The 21,635-nt window shown below is 36.7% G+C and overlaps 3 protein-coding genes across 3 annotated transcripts; all 3 read right to left on the minus strand.

The window, feature by feature from the left end:
* Window positions 1–806: 806 nt before the first annotated feature.
* Window positions 807–7,850, minus strand: dcakd (dephospho-CoA kinase domain containing). Its single transcript, XM_042508100.1, has 5 exons — window positions 7,543–7,850; window positions 4,958–5,069; window positions 3,507–3,710; window positions 2,375–2,462; window positions 807–2,106 (listed from the first exon to the last, which is right to left on the minus strand). The coding sequence occupies exons 2-5, from the start codon at window positions 5,067–5,069 to the stop codon at window positions 1,821–1,823; spliced, it is 690 nt and encodes a 229-aa protein (XP_042364034.1). The 5' UTR covers window positions 7,543–7,850; the 3' UTR covers window positions 807–1,820.
* A 111-nt stretch (window positions 7,851–7,961) lies between these two features.
* On the minus strand, window positions 7,962–12,552 carry pus3 (pseudouridylate synthase 3). Its single transcript, XM_042508080.1, has 7 exons — window positions 12,455–12,552; window positions 11,714–12,131; window positions 10,657–10,934; window positions 10,397–10,580; window positions 10,171–10,280; window positions 9,542–9,714; window positions 7,962–8,403 (listed from the first exon to the last, which is right to left on the minus strand). The coding sequence occupies exons 2-7, from the start codon at window positions 12,128–12,130 to the stop codon at window positions 8,138–8,140; spliced, it is 1,428 nt and encodes a 475-aa protein (XP_042364014.1). The 5' UTR covers window position 12,131; window positions 12,455–12,552; the 3' UTR covers window positions 7,962–8,137.
* Window positions 12,553–15,572: 3,020 nt separating this feature from the next.
* LOC121958448 (CD63 antigen-like) lies at window positions 15,573–19,097 on the minus strand. The gene is made up of 7 exons (XM_042507372.1): window positions 18,986–19,097; window positions 18,157–18,345; window positions 17,914–17,988; window positions 17,290–17,400; window positions 16,204–16,341; window positions 16,029–16,112; window positions 15,573–15,722 (listed from the first exon to the last, which is right to left on the minus strand). The coding sequence occupies exons 1-7, from the start codon at window positions 19,040–19,042 to the stop codon at window positions 15,651–15,653; spliced, it is 726 nt and encodes a 241-aa protein (XP_042363306.1). The 5' UTR covers window positions 19,043–19,097; the 3' UTR covers window positions 15,573–15,650.
* Window positions 19,098–21,635: the final 2,538 nt, after the last annotated feature.

A 21,635-nucleotide genomic window follows, 5' to 3' on the forward strand; every position in this document is an offset into this window, starting at 1 on the left:
GGAGGTGTGGAGTTGTGCATTCACCAGACAGGGGAGAGCTAACAAACAGTGCGTAAATGAGTTGCATTGTGGGAAATGTAGTGTTTTTTTCAGTCTGACCCAGAGTAGTCAATATAAGTCATGATATCTCAGCCTCTACTGCTTCAATTTTTAACACTGTTATTTAAATCTGTCTGTTATAAGTCACTCAGTTCAATAAAGGTCCAACACTAAATCCCTGGAGTATACCGCTTTTTAATTTCTTTATTAACTTCTGACTAATATCTTGACTTAAGTAAACCAAAGTTGTTTAAAGATCCCCTCCAGACATGTTTTAAAAACACATAAAATCACTCTGCTTTGAATAATCATTTGAGTGTTTTTTTTTTACAAAAAAAAGTTAAATTGGGTCACGAACCATCATTAAAATTACATCTGCTCCCTTCGTTTATTGAAAAATATTTTATGTTTAATTATTGAACTGCTACTACATTACTGTAAAGTATATTCCAAATCCCAGAGTATGTGTACTGATCGGGAGATTGTAAATTCCCAAATCACACTTAAGTTGCATATTTGGCCACAAATAGCTTCTAAATTAGTTGTAATGTTGAAAATCCTGCTGGTGCAAATATGTATTGAACCCAGATTAGAATGAGCTCAGAGAAACTGACTCTAGATTAGATGATTTTGAAAACAGATTATTATATAATATATTTTCAGGAAGAAGGGCACTAAAACTAAAATGTTTTTTTAAAAGTTTTTTTTTTTTAAAAAGAAAGAAATACTGACACAATCCAACAGCTGTTACTTTAAAACAGTAGTGTTTGATCATTTATGTTTCAGTTAAGCGGCTAATGTTACAAATGTGTTTTAGTTACAAGTGGATGTGCACAGAAAAACAAAAACCACAGTATTTACAGAGGGCAGCTTCAAGTGTAAGAAAATACAGTGACATATATAAAGTCTGTTAATTCATGTAAATTCACTCTGTTCCCATTAAAAATGGATTGTCAAATACATTCTGTCACCTATCTTCATTATACAGGTCGTTAGTATACAATCATTACATTTTCTGTGAGCCTCACATCATTCATTTTGGGGCATTTTATTACATTTTCTATGATGAATATTCTATCTTATTTAAATATATTCATCACTGGGGATACATGTGGTGTTTTGTACTAAAAGTTGAAGTTTTAAACTGCAAATAAGTGAAAATAAAATAGAAACCATAGTGACTTCTGCACATCTAACGTTGTCAAGAATGTACAGACGTTTACTTCTTCCGTTGCTCGCTCAAGGGTCTGGTGTTTTCATCACCGCTATCACCCAAAATTTCTAATTTGGATATCTTTGTAGAAGGTGTAAGCAAATTAATAAAATCTCTCAGTTTCTACATGATCAGTTTTTACTTTTTTTTTAAAACTGATGTTAGTTATGAGTTGACAGCTGTGCAAAAAATAAAAGTTTAACCAGCTTTTAGATCTCAAACTGATTCACTGTTGAGAGCATCGGGAAGCTTGTACAGCAACGCAGCCTTTATGGAATCACCTTAATGTTTTTAACGTCTTTTAACAAGTAAAACCAACTGAAATTGCACATTTAAACCCTTCACACCAATTACATTTGTCAGTGCATGTTGTGTCAATAACGTAAGTCAGTGTTAACTGCAAACAGAGCACGTCACACCGCTGAACTGTAGAGGTGGGTGCTGTGAAACTAATCTCACAGTAAATTGCATCGGGACCTCCCGACGTGCCTTCGCCTGCTTCTACTCACACCCTCATACCTGACCGCATCCTGGACCAAACTCTGTCTTCCTCCTCATCCGTCCTCTGTTAGGACAAAAGTATCTTGGCTGCGTACAGCAGGATCCCACCCAGGCTGGTAGTGGCAGCGATGGCAATGACCCTCACTAGGAGGAAGTCCATGGAGTCCTCCAGCTTTGTGTGCAATCGCAGGACCTGCCGGTGGGTGTCCTCGCGGCTGCCCGAGTTCTCGATAACGTGATTGGCCAAGCCGCGCTTTTCGTTGAGCGGCATTTGTGCGGCCACGCGCTGCTCGGCCTGCTCCTGGGTCAGGCCGTCCCTCTGCATTAGGCGCAAAAGCTGAGTGGCAGGGTCACTGAAAAGGAACAGACAATGGAGGTTATTTATGGTGCAGCCGCGGTGCCTTGTTAAAAAATCCAGAGGCAGTGAGTCATGCTAATGAGACACGGAGGGCTGGAAAGAGGTAACCAATAACCCACAAAACTGGGCCTAATGGCCAGTTTATGTCAAAAACAAACTTTCAAATATTTAATGATTGAATATATGAAACTTGTAAATAAACAGTCAAAAAGTTAAACTCTGAAGTGACAGGGAAAATCGGGGGGAAAAGTGAGTGGTCTTACCAGTAAACTACTACAGTGTGGTTTAGAAACTGAGTGAGACGTCTGGTTTCAAAGAGAAGGGGGACATCCAGCACCACGTAGCGGTACCCTAAGGAGACAAATTTACATTTACATTGTGAAAATTTACAGTGAAAATACCAGTAACACAATTAATTAATTAGTTTTTAACAAAATCAGGTTGTAAATGAGAGGTTTATTTGAAGGTGCGTGAGACATCTGGAGTTGCTGACGAATTGATGTAGCAAGTGGAAGTCATGGCAGGTGCAGTATTTTGTTTTAAAGTTAAAGAAATACTTCATCCGTAAAATGACCACTTGTATAACGATTACACACAATTTATTACGCTGAATTTATCATGTTTTGCATGCCTCCATTGCAAACGAAGAATCCAATAACAGCGAATGAATTGAAGTCATAGGGGTCCACCTTTAACAACAGCAAAACTGTGTAAAGCATTTATTTACAAACTCTCATACAACGTGTGCAGTATAATCCAAGTCTCATTTATCCACTCGTATGCTCAGTACTTCCCAAACTAACAGCCCGCGCTCTCTTCAAAGCCACACTCTGTTAACAAAAACATCAATCTTACCGCGCTGAAAATGAGAGACGCTGGATACTACTGCCTTAATTGGTCGTTTGTTTGAGTTATTATGTGACTTTGGTGAATCTGAACTAACCCTTCAAACCATAAGTCCCATAATAAGAAAAAACAAACTAACTGATCGAGGCGGCTGTAGAACAAAAGCTCCTGTGTTTGGAGAGTTAAAATGAAAATGAAAATGAAGCTTTTTTTTCATCAATTCAATGCAACATGGGGCGAGAAATCAATATACAAACGCTCATTTTCTGCGGTGAAGTATTTCTTTAAGGTTTTAAAAGTTTACAGCAAAAGTTCTGTGTGCAGCCACTATTCACGACTTTCTTCTCAGTCACCTTCTATCTCTTAAAATGTTGGGAATATTCTTAAATATCTCCCAATCTGGCTCACAGAGAGCACTGCATACAGCTTTGTAAGAAAAAGCCTGAACTCCTACTGCTGCACAGCAAAACAGCTTTGGCTCACTTTCAGTGAATGATCCTCCGTTTCTCTGTTAACCGAAATCTGAGCCAAACTCAGCTCCTCCCTCACCTCTGAGAAAGTAGAACAGGATCTCTTTGAGCATTGCTCTGTGGATCTCTGGGTGGGTGATGGAGTTCAGCAGCTTCCTCTTTTCTTCGTTGGCAAAGATGAGCTGGCCCAGCTTCTGCCTGTCGATCTCACCGTTCTCGAGCAGGATCTCTGGCCCGAAGTGGTAGACGATGCGGGAATAGGCGGGAGTGTGCGGCTCCACAACTGTTGTCAAGAGGCGGCAGTAACATTTGGTTTCATTGTTTAAATTGACAAAACAACAACGTTGTAGTGGCCATCTGTTGGCAAAATTTAATTCAAATAATCAAAGGGTCACTGACGCACCATAAACATGTAGGTAGGAAAAAGAAGTCTGATGTCAATTCAAAGTTTTTGCTGTTCTTTTTTATTTATTTCGCCCAAAAAACTAGTAAGCAGTAAGAAAATACTAATTAAGCAAATACTAAATAAGCTAAACTATAAATAATAATAATAATAATAATAATAATAAATAATAATAATAAAACCAAACAATTACGTAGCAAAAGAAACATTATCAAAAAATGAATTTAAATAAAGCAAACTAGAATAATAAAACAGCATTACTTATGTTTAACATAATAATAATAATAATGATAATAATAATAAAAAATTATCAAAAAACTAATCTACATAAAGCAAAGTTTTAGTAGAATAAATCAGCATTACATATGTTTAACATAATAATAATGATAATAATAATAAAAAATATCAAAAAACGAATCTACATAAAGCAAAAATTTAGTAGAATAAATCAACATTACTTAACATAACAATAATGATAATAATAATATAAAAATATCAAAAAACGAATCTGCATAAAGCAAAAATTTAGTAGAATAAATCAGCATTACTTATGTTTAGCAAACAACTAAATACTACCAACAAATATCCCAAACAAATGTAGAAAATGTTTTAAAAAAAGACTTTTTGAATATTGATTTCTGGTCGATAATGCAGTATTTAGGAAAAGACAACAGCTGTGTGAGATGTTCGAAAATCGCACACCAGCAAAAAATAAAAAGGAGGGAAGAAACTATTGAAATTACTCTTTAAACGGACTAATCAACCACTTGAGTGCAATTAAATCTTTATCCGAATGCCTTCTTTTTTCTCCCACACACAGCTGTGCTCTCCTCACCTACTTCTGTGACCTTTATGTCTTCACCACGTAACTACAACATTATCCCTGCAGTCAGCAGAGACAGCCGTCATGATTCATGCACTCTCTGCGAGCGCTGGTCCTAATGAACCTCCTACAGGCCCAAACTCTATACGTCCATTTCAGTATAACGAGAACTCACAGTCTGTGATTTACGACATATAGGTGAATCCCACATCTGAGTTCAGCTCCATGACAGTTTTTGACAGCTTTAACTAAAACTTATACTTTTTCAATCTTAGTAGTTTGCAGGGGAGAGATGTTCACTTACCTTTTCTGGCCACAACATCGGCATCGATAATGGGGCAGCCAAGCTCCCGCAGCATTGAAGACACTGTGCTTTTCCCTGAGGCGATACCTCCCGTCAGCCCCACCAGGAACATCTTAAAATAAAGACACACAAAGATGTATTCAAGCAGTAAAGTATTACTGCCACTCTTTAGAAGAATGGTTCCCAAACGCCAAAGCTGATTTTAAAACCTTTGAAACGTGGTTCAACATCAGTTTTCTTGTGCTCGATCAGACGCCTCTCACAAGCTATTTAAACCCTTGAAACCTGAGCATGTTGGTTTGATTTATTTTAAAAACATTGGCGAAAATGACCAACTTCGCAAGAAATGTCCCACTAATTGCAAAGAAAAAAAAAAAAAAAAAAAGTAAAATGTGACCCTAAAATAAAAAAGGGCAGGGGGCAATTATTGGAAATGTGTTTAAAAAAATCTACAGAAAATGTAAATATAAATCATGTAACACACAGAAAAACCCTAGATAAATATTCTTTAATTTTCTGCACTTTTTTTCAGGTTATTTTTCTCATGTGGTTTTTACTTTACTTTTTGCTTATTTTCAGGTGTTTTCTTGTAACTTTTGTCTACTTTATTACTGTTTTGGGCCATGTGTTGTTGGTCAGTAGGCTACTTCTGTGAAGAAAACAAAATGAAATTGATATTCTAAGAGTTTGGATTATTTTTTTAAGATATAAATGAAAATCTCACAGGATAAGGGCATGGTGAAGACCTGAACACGAGCCATATTCACATAGCCTCCACTCTCTGCTAAACAGTTTTGTTTAATCAAAATCAGTGAATGGTGTAAATATTATGAGAATAGCTGCACTGGAAAGATGTGTACTGAAAAGAAGTTGGTGTGCTGAATTCTTATTTCTTATCCATATAACAGAATTGTATTCAAAGTATTCATAAGGTATTGGGAAAACTCAGCTCTGATGCAATATTCATAGAAATAAATAGAAATAGCAGAACATATAAAAAAAAAAAAAAAACAACTTCTAGATAGGCTTATGCTTGATTTGTTTGTAATTAAGAGCAATGTGAAAAAAAAACGACACTTGTTAGAGAACTTTTCACCGCAAGTAAAAATACACAAAAGGAAATAAATACATTAACTGCATATGTCAAATTATGTATATATCAACACACAGTTGTGTCCATAGGTACTAATTACAATCTTAAACTTACAAATACCTACTCTAGGGGTCATAACAGAGCTAGATATTTTTCAGATTAAATTTCTGGTGTTTTTGCTTGTTGAAATGATTAAATATTGACTGTCATGAGGTTAAACAACACGCCCCCTGGTGTGGAGGTGCTGAACTACAATCATAAGTGCCACTTGGCTAACAGGTTATCTTGGGCTGGTTTGACAGCTTTATAATTATTTAGAATCAGAATCAGCTTTACAGGTCAAGTATATGTGTACACATACAAGGAATTTGACACTGGTTTTTGCAAGGGACAATACTTTATTTAGCAGAGTACACGGTGGCTTGGGTGTGACTTTGAGCTTTTTTTTTGTATCATGACCCTCCCTACAAATATTTATCATGGAGCCTTCCTGAGTGACTGGAGGAAAATACACAACCCTTCTTTCACCGTAAACCATATTTCACAGATTGTGATGACGATAAATTGTGTGATTTTTTGGAGATTTTTTTTAAAGAAAACGTCTTTCAAAATCCACTAACAGATTTTAAAGTTGGGAAAGTATTTAAACTAAATACAAAAGATGACTATTTTAAGTTAAATGTCCCTCCCCTAAGCCAAACCAAAAAGCATCTCCCACCCTGTTTAAAGACTTCCTACATTATTTTTTAAAAAACAAAAGAAATAAATAAAATTAAATTAAAATAGTAAAAAAAAAAAAACACAAGAAAATGACAACAAAATTATCTTTGGGGGAATATTGAACACTATACAAAAAAAAAATAGGGATGTTACAGAAAATAAAATATGAATGCATTCTAATCATTTATATTTATAGAACTTTCTTAAGGTCGTTTTCTTCTTATTATTATTATGTTCACTTTTCTTCTTTGCTGAATATTTTCAGATAATTGCCTTTTTAAAAAAAAAAAAAAACAAAAAACAGATTTCTTTCTAATTTTTGGGCCATTTCATTTGTTGATCTTTTCTTTCTTCCCATGATTTTTGAAAGAATTCAAGCCAATTTTGCTCAGGTTTCAAAGGGTTAAAAGATAACTTGCAACACCACCTCCCCTCTCATAAATACCCAACAGTCCCTTACTCTCGATGCACTTATACAGCATGAAAACACAGCAGCTAAAAACAAGGTCAACAAAGCTGAACAACAAACATTTAACAATAATGTAGAATTATAAACAAATTAAAAGTATCACTAAAGATGCAAAACATCACTACAATGACATTTGTAGACGGGAATGCAATAAAATAACACTGTTTTTAAATAAACACCAAAATAAACCCAGTTCAGAGACATCACAGCCTCTAAACGCTGGAGGCTAAGAGAAAACGACTGTTTACAACTTATGTTGATGCTGTTATCCGCAAATACTCCTGGTATTTTTTTTAATTTTACCTCTTAAGCGTGTGATACTCCTTAAATCAGCTGGATTGAGAGTGGGGGTCCGTGCAGAGCCTCAGTTTTGGGGCCGGTGCAGTAAACAACCAAGATTGCTAACAAGCTAACGTTAGCACAAGTATGTTCAGGTCAGAGCGAACATAAATATGCGATAAAATGAAGCTGTAGCCATTTTCACTCCGTCTTGTAAAGTGTATAGTCAGGTGAAAAGGTTGGAGACAGCCAAATTGCTGGATATTGCTGTTTGTAACTATAAATTGTAACGTTACTTAACTGATTGCTAACGACTTAGCTTCTTAGCTTAATAAGCGCCACCTCAAAAACATTCCGATGACTTCTCTCACATTAGTTCCGCTTGGCTAATTCAGTTCAGGTGCTTCAACTGTGTTGAAAATCAAACTCAAAAGACAGGCACCTTCACAAAAACGTGTTTATTTCAAAGCAGATCAGAGATTTGAGAATGAGAATGCACATACATTGTTTTTATGGAATAAAAAAAAAATATTGTTTTGTTTTCTGAAGTAAAATGTGTTTTCTCCAAAACAAAAATTCCTACAAAATAACTTTCTCTCCATTCTCCCTTGAGAAAACATCAGTCATCTGCTTTTTGATCAGGACTGTGTTGTGACATCTCTGAAGAAACAGGCAGATTTGGAGCATTGTGGGAGTGTTTGGATTTTTTCCCTCGGTGAACCGTTTCACCTCCGTTCTCCCCTTCCTCCCGCTCCAGCCTGCCTCTTTTCACAAAATGCTTTATCCTGGACTCCAGGCTCTCGCAGTATGGACGCTCCAGCAGCGGCCGGTAGTTTCTCTGCCTGCTGCCTTCCACTAGCCAGCAACGATCTGACGACACTCCCCCTGGAGAGAAGTGGAGACGCAAATAAAATGTGGGTCTTGTGCCAGAAAAATTTGAGCTTGATGCACTAATTTGTGCTTTTTCAGCATCAATTTATATCTAATTTTGTAAAAAAAAATGCTACTTTCTTTTGAAATCAACACATGTATGTTTATATAATGTAATATTTTTCTAATGTCTTATAATTTAATTCTGTGTACATATATTTTATTCTTTATATTCTCTTTGTACTTCTTTTTGCACCGTGGACATTGAGAGAAATGTATTTTCAATTCCTAACATACATGGCAGAATTGACAATAAAGCTGATTTTGACTTATGCTCTGGAGGTGGTATAACAGTGCGACACAAGAACACAACACTGCAGCACTACTACTTAGTGTTGTTGAGTCAGAGCAATGTGTCAGTCATGCTGGTCTAAAACTATTATTCACTGTGAAATCTAACATTCAATCCGTTCCTGCAAATTACTGCAGCAAATTAATTCAGCTTTAATTATATAAAGCAGTTTTTTGTGTATATTAATAAAACCATATAAAAAGGCATATTATATGCATAAACAGAAAAAAGAAAATATATTTCAGCTGTTGTTAATGTGTGGATACTGGCCCGAGCTAATGTTCGATTCCGAAACAATGATCACAAGCGTTCCTACAGTTTACAGCAACTGGAATTTAAGACTTTTTAACGCATTTTCTGATTTCACTATAACCAAAACTGGGGGGAAAATGAAAAAGAAAAGTCACAATATTCACTTTAGTATAAAACATGACTTTTGAGTTACAGCAATACAAGTTGTTTTCTGTAAATCTGTCTTTTTTCTTTTTAAAGTTACCTATTATTTTGAGATTTAACAACGTGATGCCAGAAAAAAAAAGACCCTAACATCGTTCCTTTTATGTCTTGTGAAAAAATACTTGAAAACATAAACAAGACTAATTAAGGCCTTATTGTTAGATTGATTATTCAATGCCTTTTAAGACTTTTTAAGGATCCGCAGGTACCCTGATCACAGTCCAGTCCTGCAGAGCTCTGTTTCAAAATCCCTCTTATTATGATAACGTTTATTATGAAATCTAACGAGCTAAAACTCAAAATGTGTAGTTTGTTAAGGTCTGTTCATTTATTTGAACATCTCACCTACGGCCTCCAAACCCTGGATCATCCCGAGGAGGACGTGGGTCTTGACTGCACTCTGGGTCCAGTGTTGCTGGAGCACAGACAGGACGAGGTTCACCTCTTCAGGCTCCTGTTTCCAGCTCAAACCCTCAAAGTGGCAGTCGTACAGCACCAGCGGGTAATCTACTGCCATGCTGGAGACGAGAAGAGAAATATTCGTCATTCAGATGTAACTGTAGTTGTAATATGATAATAATAATAATGATAATAATAATGATAATAATAATAATAATAATCATACATTTTATTTATAGAGCTCTTTTCAAGGAACACAGACATTTGACAGAAGTCAAAAAAGATCATAAAATACATTTAAAAATATATGTTTTCCTATTATTGTCTTAGTTTTCACAGGAGATTTATTATTTATACTTGTGTAGGATAATAGTAATAATACATTTTATTTATAGAGCGCCTATCAAGAAACACTTTACAGAAGTACAAAAAAAATCATAAAACAATACTTTAAAACACATAATAAAATTCACACTGTACAATATTCATATTCATTAATTAGACGTTAAAAGCAGTTTTGACAGGTGGGTTTTGATCAGTAATTTGAACTGGAATCTGAAAACTTTTCTTTTCACCTGTACTGAGGCTTCCTGGGGTTACTCTGAACATCCAGGAGCTGATTAATGATCTCCGGGGCTTCCAGTTTCTGTCCTATCAGGAGAAGCAGCGCCATCATGCATCGTACCTGCAGCAACACACAAGAGGAAACAGAGACAGCTTGACATTAATATTATTTATCATTAAGCAGAGCTGTATAAAACTGTGGAGAAAAAAAACTCCTGAGTGAGTGTTACTTGATACCTGGTGGTAAAGGAAGGCCAGTCCTTTAATCTCAAACATGAAGAGGTCATACTGGTTTGTACTGGAGATGTGCTGCGGCTGCATGGGCTTCACTGATGCCGACAGGATGGTCCTCTCAAACTGCAGGACTCCGTTACCCACATCCATTTTACACAAGTTGCGAAAGTCGTGCGTTCCCTCGTATCTGTTGGGTGTTAAGAGATCTTCAAATCAGAACTGTGACTTCTTGGGGCGTCAGCGTTAATTCTTTCTTCACCAACCTTTTTGCAGCATCCGCCATCAATGCGACATCCAAGCAGCCGCGGGGAAAGTAGTACCGGTACGTACGAGATTGACAGTCAAAGCGTGCACTGAAACCCTCGGCTACTGGTGCCCAGTCCAAGATCCTGATGTCCTGGGGCAGGACTCTGTTCAGCATCTTCACATATGGAAGCTCAGAGGCGGCAGATTTATTCCTGGAGCCAACGTCAACATGTTCAGGGAGTGTGACGCCCAGACCTCCACAAAACTGTGTGGAGCGCAAATCGATGGTTATGACCTGTGGAGAAGAGACAGCGTTTATATTTGCAGGCCCTGAACCAGTCGGCTTACTGGTATATTGTCACATTATTGGTTTATATAGATAAACCCTATAAACATGAGCAATCAGTGCTTGATTTCTTTCAAAAGTATGGGGAGACAGCAATAACAAAAGAGAAGAAATGGCCCAAAAAATTAGCAATGAATTTGTAAAAACAAAACATAACAAGAAAATTACCTGAAAATAACAAAAACGTTTTTTTAAAAAAAATACTTTCTAATAATAATAATAATAATTTCTTACAATTTTCCCTATTTTTTCATATGTAATGTTGTAATGTTTTTTCATGTTGATTTTGCTTTAGGGAGGGACAAGAGATAAATAACCCCAAAACGATCAAGAAATTATTAAAAAGTACAAGAAAATCACCTAAAATAATTTAAAAAACAATAATAAAAAAGGGAAACGACTCTGCTTAAAAATCACAATAATTCTGTGACATCACTTTAAATATGTAATAATGATAAATTGCTGTAAATCTATATTTTAACTAGATTTTTCTCTTTCTCCCTAGACATTTTTCCCTAGCCTTTTGAAAGTAATTTTCTCAATCTAACAATTTATTGCAATTTGTGGAGCATTTCTAACCACGCTGCTCCTTGCTTTTTCCGTGTGTTTTTGAAAAAGTACCAATTTGCAAAGGTTTAAACATGTGCTGCACAAGAAAACTGATGTTGCTCTAGGTTTCAAAATGTTAAGTCTCTCTATACAGAGACTTTGAGTCTTGGTGAACTCACCTGGGAAAAGGCACTAACTCCTTTATCTGTGCGACCACACCGATGGTAGTTGGAGCTCTGTCGGTCCTGGATCAGCCGCGTTTTCAGCAAAGCTTCAAAGAGTCTGGCCTCCACAGTGTTGTCTGTGTTCTCCTGAACTGCAAACCCCTGGTAGGACCATCCCAGGTAAGCCAGCCGGAGAGCCACATGGCGCCGAGGGTGGGCAGAGAAGTCAAAAGGACGCGCTTTGGCTGCTTTCTTACCCTTTTTACTGCTGCTGGTGCCGCCATCAGATCTGCAGTCTGTGTTTCCATGAGGAGGTGAGTTGTAAATATTGTCCATGTCAATTTCAGCTTCACTTCTCTCCTTCAGCTGGGACTTGAGGGCCTCCAGGTCTGCCTCCAGCTCCTTTATTCTCTGGATTAAAGCCTCAGACATGCTGCTTGACAAATAAACGTGAGAAACCATTTAGAGAAGAAAACTTAATGTTTCCACAAAAATGAGTACCACTGTAGTACTAACACTTAGCTACCACTATATATATTTTACTTGCGGTGCCAAACACATTAAAGCAGTACAGTTTACTCTTGCTTAATTCACAGTTGAATTTTACCACAGTATTCAGTTAACTTGGAGTCCATTGAACTGTATGTTGACAGGCTAAATGCTACACTCACACTGTTAGCGTAGCTTATAATTTACACAGTAGATACAAGGACTGGTGGTTAAAAATAGTATTGCCAATAAAAATAACTTATTTACCTTTTAATTTAGTTTCAGTGCTGCTGATAAACTTGTTTTTCAGTCAGTTTTCCGTGCTGCTGGCGCACACGTTACTTTTCATGCTATTGCGGATTTGGTACAGCCGGACCGATTTAGCGAACGGACGCATTTCCTTTGGAGCGTTTCTGGGAAATGTATTTTAAATCGTTAAGTTGGAAAATGGTGAAAGATAAAATTGAAAAAGCAAATAATTTTAGTTTTTCCATTTAAGCATTTCCATTTCCCATTTTAAGTTTCATGTTTTATTATACATATTGTATCAATTTTAATATTTAGTTATGAATATTTGTTGTTTACTGACGCATTACTCACATTTATATTTTCATATTTGAACTTATTATTCAATATTTGAACCAGCTAATTCTATAAATTGTACTGTAACATAGGGCAGTTTTATATTTTACACACTTTACACACTCAGTACATTATCCATATTATATTCACATGTTAGTGTAAAGTGTCTATTACTATTTTTTTTTTTTTTTTACATTATATATTTTTACACACTTACATACTCAGTATATTATGGTTTTAATATTTACATGTTGTGGTGCTGGTCTCAGAGTGACTGTAAAGAACCACAATTTCCCACTGCAGATCAATGATGTATTTCTGATTTCTGATGTTTTGCTTTTCATATCTCCATTGTCATATTTAATGTCATCTTCACAATTTAAAATTTTTGTTTGAGGATTTCCAGTCAAGCTTTTGCATTTTAAATTTACCTTTTTTTTGTCACTTTACATTTTCAAGCAATAATCTCGCATTTTAAATGAGCTTTTTCCATTTTCCTTTTTAAGTTTAATCATGGCCTGATTATTCCTAGTAGTGTGGTAAATTAATAATCTTTTTAATTCAAATATATCCTTCACAGGTGATGCACGTGTTTGAACACAAACCAAGTAAATTAGGAACCAAATAGGAGCATACAAGAGCAATATTCTAAGTGAATTGAACTCCCTTGTGTTTGATAGACTGCCATTATATTCCTTTTGATATCCTTTAAAAAGGAACCGCAGGCTGGCGAATATGAAAGCACCGAGTGCAGTTTGCTGATTTTCATCTGATTATGACACACCCACTACAATAGGTTGCAGCGGGCCTTCAGGTTCAGATTGACACCAGTCTCAGCAAGGGGCAACACGACCACAACACAAGAGGTTAAAAGCTTTGTTTAGTGTATAAAATATATAACTCTATATATAACTCTTCCTTTTGTCAGCTGGCACACCCAGACACACCTGCGTGCAAGCACACTCTGATTTACCGCCTACAGCTCACAGCAAACCTGAAATTATTCCACCCCACACCCAGCTAGCTATTTCTGGTTTTAAAAACGTTCAGAGAATGGTACAATTCAACCAATGCAATGTTTTAGTAATGTTTTCAGCTGCAAGTTCCCATAGCATTCTTCATCATCAAAAAAATGTGAAAAAAGGTTTTATGTTTTTATTAAGTTGTTTTTTTTTGTTATCACATTATATTAAATTTACATTTAAAAATGGTGCAATGCAATCTCAGTCCTCAATAACATTTTCTGAATGTTGCTTTGAAAATGTTCCTCCTTTGTTCTCATGTAACATTGTGGGAACATTTTATAAAAGAGCATTCTGTGATCCGTCACTTCTCTTCACCAAAACATCCCCAGAATGTTGCAGTTATAATGTTACTTAGCATTAGCTAAGCATTAACCATAGCATTTAATCTTACAGGGACATTATTTTACATGACGAATATCCTTAAAAGTTCTTTGAATATTAGATCAAAATGTTTTCTTTAAAACATGATTGCAATGTTAGCCAACATTGTGAGAACATTCCTGGCTATGACCCATGGCTCAGCGTCAACTGTAGACCAAAGATGTCCCGTCTGAACCAAACTCCAGATGTTCACAGATCTGACCGAGCCTTTGTCATTGTGGTCAACTTTCCTGTCTGAAAAGAAATGCTGACCAAGGAGGAAGCAGAGTTGGTGTCAGGCAGGCAGACAACGGAGCAGACAAATCCAGTAGGAGCAGGCAGCGGGAACAATGAGGACAGGCTGGGAATCGATGTACCATCAGAACGATAAACACCAAAGGCACGCACACAGAAGAGATGTTTCGCTCGGCGGGGGGCTCTGAAGATGTCAGGAAGAATGGCGATCTCACTTGATGGAGCCATAAACACCGCACAGCCACAGGAAGACTAGAACCAGGAAGGGCACAGGCAAAACTCGGGGTCGGAGACAGAAGGCTATTAGATTTACTGGGGCAGAGACGAGGAGAGGTGGTCAGAAGCGAGCCGAGTTGAAACCAGGAAAACAGTCCGAGAGTGAGTACTGGAAGGTCAGTCATTAAAGTGAAGACGATCTGGAAAAGTGTGAAGCTGCTTAAATACCAGGTGGAGGTAATGATGCTGATGAGGGGGAGTGGCCGGGTAAAGAGAGAGGTGGGGCTGGAGTAAGTGGACAAAATCCCACAACAGGAGGAGAGAGGCAGAGAAGACTGTGACAGATATGGTTGCAGACTGAAACTTCATCTGTGTACCAAGCATGTAGTAGAACTATATTTGCCGAAAAATGCGAATGACCCCATCTAGAGCCAGTATTTGGTTTGTCCGTTCTGGGCTTCTGCAGAACAACATAGCAGACTTCATTGAGGAGCATGTGCTCTGTATGTAGATAAAACCGGCTCGCTCTAGGCTGGCTCTATAACATAGTTAGGAATATTATATTCCATTTCCGCTAATATATCCCCTAATCCTACACAATGAACCTATAAGAAAATCTAAGAAGTCATTTTGTGTTTAGCAGAGCAAGGATTCACATGCCACCAAGTCACACACATCAGTTATCAAAAATGCACATTAAACCATTCAACCAGAGTGTATCACACATTTATTGCAAATATTCATTGCAGCATGAATTTTAAATATTAGACTCATAACAGGTCATAATGGTATTGGCACAGACCATAATAGACAAAAGATTGTCAGATAAATTGTAAGTCACATTCTGCAAGCATGAAGGTAGCAATAAGGTACCAGTTGTTTCAAACATATTGATGACATGTTTAATCTTTATGTTGCATTTTAGAAAGAATAAACTGGACGAGCAAATAAAATAAATCAAATTTGAGCCAAAGAAAGAGAAAAATGCCAGTGATGTGGGAAGTCGGCTTCGCCATGATGACACATCAGCTCATGTTTTCATAATTTTTTCCTCTTATGTTCAGACAAAAGAAAGCCCCCACTACCACTCCAAAAACCTGTAACAGGTAGAAAGGTTACAAGTTACTGGCAGCAAATGAACTCAAAGATGGGTCAAAAAGGTTCTTTTCTCTCTCTGTAAATTTAAATTAATTCTGGATTTCACCTGGGGCATGAGATAGGCTTTATTATCATTCATGTCATCCTCTACTTACTTTTCAAATGTCTGCATTACCATTTGCCATGGACATTTTCTCATGCAAATTGTTGGAAATTGCAGATAAAACTTAATAAATTACTGTCAATCAATTTTTATTTTACACAGATATATTTATGGCATTTTGATATGTCAGGTGTTTATTTACCTCTGTGATTCCAAGAGCAATGCAGACAGCGCCGACCCACAGCAGGCTTCTCAACAGAAAGAGCTTAATGGCGCGGATACAACCCTGAAAAACCCACAGTCTCAAAATACTGTATCTTTGTTCACAGAAATTAGATGAAATGGATATGAATTTGAAATGAGATTTCCCAGCAGACCTTTGGGTGCACTTTGTCCTTGTCTTGTCCACAGCCCTGACCCTTCACCACACAGCAGGAATCTGGCACAGCGTCTTGGTTCCCCCAGCCCACACTGTTGGCCCAGTCATCAGGGCCGTCTGCACCACAGCATTTGAACTGCAACACAGTACATGAAAAGTGCACTCAGGCTGCCTCCGGTGCTTTTGGGTTTGTCTTTTTATTCATTGTGCATTGTAAAAGCAATTAAATATAGGCTACATAAGTGCATGTGAGTGTTATTTTTAAAAATATTATCCTTTTACATGGTGCAGATTCCTTTAGTCGCATTAAAACAAACTGATTTTTAATTCCTATCACATCGCACAGAGAGCTGTTCCAAGTCATATGCTGCAACTTCTCCTCTTTTCTTTAATGTATTGATAATTTATGGTATTAACATTCTCCAAATATATTTTTTTTTCTTTTCAAAGTGCTGCATATGGAAACAGACTTACCAGACAACTTTAATAATTTTGAAAGATATATATATAATTCTCAGGTTAATTGTTATCTAACTACACAAACAAAACATGTTTACCTACCAATGCATCGTACATCTAGCAGAAAGTACTTCTTGAAATACTGTGGAGCCAAATTATGGAACATGAACTTTTTAACAGATTCTTTGTCTTTGTTCCAACACAAAAACAAATTTAGTTTGATATTTAAAAAAGATTTGGTACTGTATAGATCATAGCTGTGTTTTTGCTTATTACTATTGAATTTGATGTTTTTATTTCTCTTCAGTGGTGATGATTTGGTGGAAGATATGCATTTATATTGATATTTTACTTTGCATCATGCTGTATTTTGTAAATGTTTGTATATTTTATTCTTTTCTTTTGGTGAGGTCCTCAGAAAAGCCCATTGTGGGTTTCTACTTCACCTGCACATGTAAAATGTTTATATACCTTTTCTGTTTTTCTTTTCTTTATATCTAAATGTGCAATTAAAATAAACTAAAATAAAGGGGGGCTCAAAGGGTCTTACAGCTTGCAGGATTTTTTGGCTCTTGATTTAATTAATCTATCAAACGCCCAAAAAACATAAATCTCAGCATGTCACCATTTCCTGAACTCTGTCGATGGCATGTCTCTTCTCCGGGCTGTATTCTTGAATCACTTTTCGTGCTTTTCCGTCATAGTCGATAGCATTCTTCACCTGTAGGATGAGAGTCTGCAGAGATAATAAAAAAGATTTAAAAGTTTTATATAGGTGGCACAAGAGCTTTACCTATTGTAAAGGCAATGGGCGGATTATGAGAAAATGGCCCTCTGGGCACAGATATGCAAAAGGCCCCACTACCTCTCCTACATTTGAGCATTTAGGTCTCTATGTAGTTATGCTTTTTTTTATTTCATTTCTCTTTCTAGTCATTTTGTGTCACTTTGTTGTCATTTTGTGTTTCTTTGTTGTTGTTTTTATCATTTTCATTGTCATTTTGTCTGTTTTTTTTGCAGTTTATTTCTATCTCTTGGTAGTTTTTGTCTCTTTGTGGTTGTTTTGAGTTAATTTCTGTGACATGTTGCAGTCTAAGGCCAGGTGGGGGTGGGGGCTGACACTAGCGGCCCCTCAGTCTGTGCCCGGCTGGCTCTTTCAGTCATCCATCCATGGTAATGTCAAACCACGTTTTCTATGCCCTGAGACACATTATGTTTTGGCATTAAACTCAGGATTTAAATGTCTCACCCTTTTGCGTAATATGTAAAAGGCAGCCCCTGTGAGTACCTCCAGAATGATAATGATGATCAGGATACAGATAAACTAGTTCATAGAGAAACAGAGAGAGAAGTGTGAGAGGTCAGTCATGTCCCATATCTCTTAAAAAAGCAAAGAAAGTTAAAAATAAACTTCCAGTGACGTGTTGAAATACCTCTGGTAAATCATCTCTTCAGAGACATTTAACTCATTATGGAGCATTATTATACTCACACAGGCCATCATATTATAATGGTTAAAGAATGCCCCCAAGTGACCCAAGATTGAGACCAGGGATATGGTGACACCCACTGCAACCAGGACTACAGAGATTTGAGACAGGCTCTTCCCTGCAAAGGCACCCATCTGTTTGTAAGTCGAGTGCTGCTGTACTCCGATAACAATGAGAGCAACCCCAGAAGCCTAAAAAATAAATTTAACAATTGGACATTAATGCATCATGCTTTAAATAGCAAATATAAAATAGCACTAAATGCTACAGTTACAAAAATGAAAAAGTAGCTATGAACAGAAACAATTTTAAGCTTTAATTTAAACAGAAACCAGAAAAGATGAAAAACAACCTAATATCTGCCCATTTTTGAAACAAAACAACATTTTTAAGTAATTCATCAATTGATATGTCTAATTACTTTTGCCATTGACCATTCAAAATAATAAAAAACAATTGTTAACATTGTTTTATTTTTTTAAAAAAGTTTTAATATATCTAATTACAGTTATAGTTACAACTCTTAATTTTACAACCACTCTTAATTTCAATCATTATTAATTAATCACACGTCACCTTCACCAAAAAAAAAAAAATTCTGACTTTCAGATGTTTTAACATGGACAAGTGCAAGTGAAAAAAAAGCAAACATTTTTATGTTACATTCTCATGTCTGTGTCCTTCAAAAGGCTGGAGAATAACCCCAATCCTGGTCTCCTCAACCAGTACTTTTTTAAAATCACACTTTATGTAGCCCATTATTATTTTACAACATTATCATCACTGTTCCCAAGAGTTTCATTCATAAGCAGAATTACCCAAATTACTTACCAAAAACAGCAAATTGAAGCCAACGAAGCAACATTTGATGCTGCAACACGGGCACATTATGAAGAATTGTTTGTACTGTAATTAAAAGATAAATGAACACAGGCAGAAAGAAAGCAGCAGCTCTTCCTAGTCTGAGAGTGAAGACACACAGGATGAGCACCTAGATGTAATTCAGTAGTAAGTGTGTCATATGACCTTATGAAAATGAACAGGCAGCCTGATAACACACATGGAAGCAAGGAGTCCCTGTCAGGCGATTTGAATAGTAGCATTTGATCAAGTGCAAAAAGGACCATAAAATATGATAATCTCAATATCAGGTTTTAGCCTCTATGTGGTATTGTCACACATTTTAAAATTATAATTTTACCTATACCAGCTGTGGAAAGCTTTTTCCTTTTGCTGCTCTATCAGAAACCTTTTTTCTGCAAGTAATTACTTTGATTTTTTGTATTGTTTATTTATCTGAGAAATTGTTCATTTTTATTCCAATATAAATTCCGGTGACTGTATCTTATGAGCTATTATTTTACTAGTACATTTGATTAGCTATGCACGTAGATCACACACACCATAAAATATTTGTCTATTAACACATAGAAAAACACTTCAGATCATTTCCATTTATCAGACCAGACATTAACATAAGCCTCCTCATGGTAGTATGCCTCCACAAACCAGTCAAGTTGCTGTTACAGTTTACCTCCATGTCTGTCCAGACTTATATGTAGCAGTAACAGTAGACCAAGGGTTCCCAACTGCTGGGTTCTGGTCCAAAAGTGGGTTGTTGGTCCCTCCTGAATGGACCGCATGTGACTCCTGCATATGTCAAGTTTGTAAACAACACATTTTATTTGTTCACAGGTGAGTGAATAGAAATGTTCTTTATACAGGGCACTTTTTGTACTGTTTCACAGCTTGTAATGTTGGGTTTCAATTCGTGAATCTTTTTCTTACAGAAAAACAGAGATGCAGTTTCTTTCTGTCACAACTCAAAGTGTCTGAACACTCAGAGCAGTCTGACTACTAGAACCTGCTTCGGGGCTTCTTCCATCCTTTTGAGGACCGAGCTCTCCCCCAGAGCTTCTCCACCACCAACATATGGAGCGGCTGCAGGAAGCCTGACCCGACTCCACCACCGGCTGGAAAAGGACCGAGGCCTCTGGCTGCAGCACAATAATCTTCCTCACAGTAGAGTGAGTGGCCAGGGATGCTTGTGACACACTGCCAGTGCGTTCTCCGTTTTTCACATCTATGTCTATTTCCATTCATGTCTTTTTCTGTGTTTATCTACTCAGTGTTTTTCTGCTTCTTAGAACTGAAGCCAAAGTGCATCAGGCTGTGAGGGACCATGCTGCTTTCTAATTTCAGACATAACACACCAAATTCTGTTTTTCACTCTGTCCTCATTAAGCAGGGAATCACAGCAGGCTGTTTGAATGTATGCAAGAGAAAGATCATTATAAAAAAAGTCAGTTGTAGGCCAAGTCACGAGGTTTTACCAAAAAAGAAAGAACTGTAATTATTCGACATACAGAGACTTGTTTATCTGTTCAAGCACAATTCATTTACGTGTACACGAGAGTGTGGTTTTATCTTTCTTCTGCTCATTACTGACTCTGTCCATGAGGCTTTATCTGCTTGTTCTTATTTGCCTGCAAAGAAATTCGTGCTGAAGAGACAGGGAGTATTTTGGATTACTGCAGCAGAGTCTGCATCATTTCTCACTGTATTACAAAATGCAATCTATGTTGTTATCTTCACAGTTCAATTGAGGACTTTAGTGGACTTTGGTGGTCTTGTTGTGACCGCCTTATTTGATCATTTCTGCAATGTGCGATGTACAACCACAGGAGGGCCCCATTCCACTTTTTTAAAACAAATGTGTCTAGCATCTGGGCTGCCATCACTCTGACTTAATGGAGTGATGGAGAATGGTATGTGTTTAAACGAGTTTCTGGGAAACAGGATAACAGAGCCTGAATATCTTTGAAGCTGTTCTTAGGAACGGGGAGTCAAATGATAACCATAGTTGGAGCTCAGGGAGAGAACGTTGTCCTTCCCAGTCTTTGCTTTTCCTGTTATGAATTCCACAACACTCAGCCAAAACCTTGTATGATTTCCGTCTGATAAGGATAATTGTTGAGGAAAGAGGTGGAGTTGTGAGGCTTTTGAGGAATACTAAGGTAGAAATACATTTTACCATAACTGCAATATATGGTCGAAAGGTCCAAATATGGTCATAGAAAAGTACCAAAAAATGCACTGAAACTGTAATTCAGTTGCAAATCTTTTACCATATTTGGCTCTTTCTAGAGATTGTGCCAAAACAGAGGACTTGCAATCAATCATTTATTTTTGTCCACAGTTTTAAATGGTGATGTCATGTGTTTTGATGTTCTTTTATTTATTATCTTTTTAAAATTCTGACCTGACTCATTAGTTAACATAAATATTAAGAACAGAAATAAATCGTTTTTTCCATCATGCAGTGGGAAATTTTAGTTAGAACCACAATCTGCAATAGAAGTGTATATTTTTCATTCATTTGCAAGTAACTGTAATTGAAACATCACTTTTGATACACCAACAGCTTAGTAAATGCATTTTATAAATAATATAATCTAATCACACAATCTAATCATGATGG

This window comes from Plectropomus leopardus, chromosome 19 (assembly GCF_008729295.1).
Source record: "Plectropomus leopardus isolate mb chromosome 19, YSFRI_Pleo_2.0, whole genome shotgun sequence".
NCBI classification, from domain to species: Eukaryota; Metazoa; Chordata; class Actinopteri; order Perciformes; family Serranidae; genus Plectropomus; species Plectropomus leopardus.

Bases quoted from the DNA above. Each gene is read 5' to 3' on its own strand.
- dcakd (XM_042508100.1), bottom strand. From the start codon at position 5,069: ATGTTCCTGGTGGGGCTGACGGGAGGTATCGCCTCAGGGAAAAGCACA. The intron at 3,711-4,957 runs GTAAGTGAACAT...TCTTGACAACAG, and splicing joins CGATGTTGTGGCCAGAAAAG to TTGTGGAGCCGCACACTCCC. The intron at 2,107-2,374 runs GTAAGACCACTC...GTTCCTTTTCAG, and splicing joins CACACTGTAGTAGTTTACTG to TGACCCTGCCACTCAGCTTT.
- pus3 (XM_042508080.1), bottom strand. From the start codon at position 12,130: ATGTCTGAGGCTTTAATCCAGAGAATAAAGGAGCTGGAGGCAGACCTG. The intron at 10,581-10,656 runs GTTGGTGAAGAA...AACACCCAACAG, and splicing joins ATGGCGGATGCTGCAAAAAG to ATACGAGGGAACGCACGACT. The intron at 8,404-9,541 runs GTGAGATGTTCA...ACTTCTCTCCAG, and splicing joins CCAGGGTTTGGAGGCCGTAG to GGGGAGTGTCGTCAGATCGT.
- LOC121958448 (XM_042507372.1), bottom strand. From the start codon at position 19,042: ATGTGCCCGTGTTGCAGCATCAAATGTTGCTTCGTTGGCTTCAATTTG. The intron at 17,989-18,156 runs GTGAGTATAATA...TCTATGAACTAG, and splicing joins ATTATAATATGATGGCCTGT to TTTATCTGTATCCTGATCAT. The intron at 15,723-16,028 runs GTAAATAAACAC...TACCTGTTACAG, and splicing joins TTGCTCTTGGAATCACAGAG to GTTTTTGGAGTGGTAGTGGG.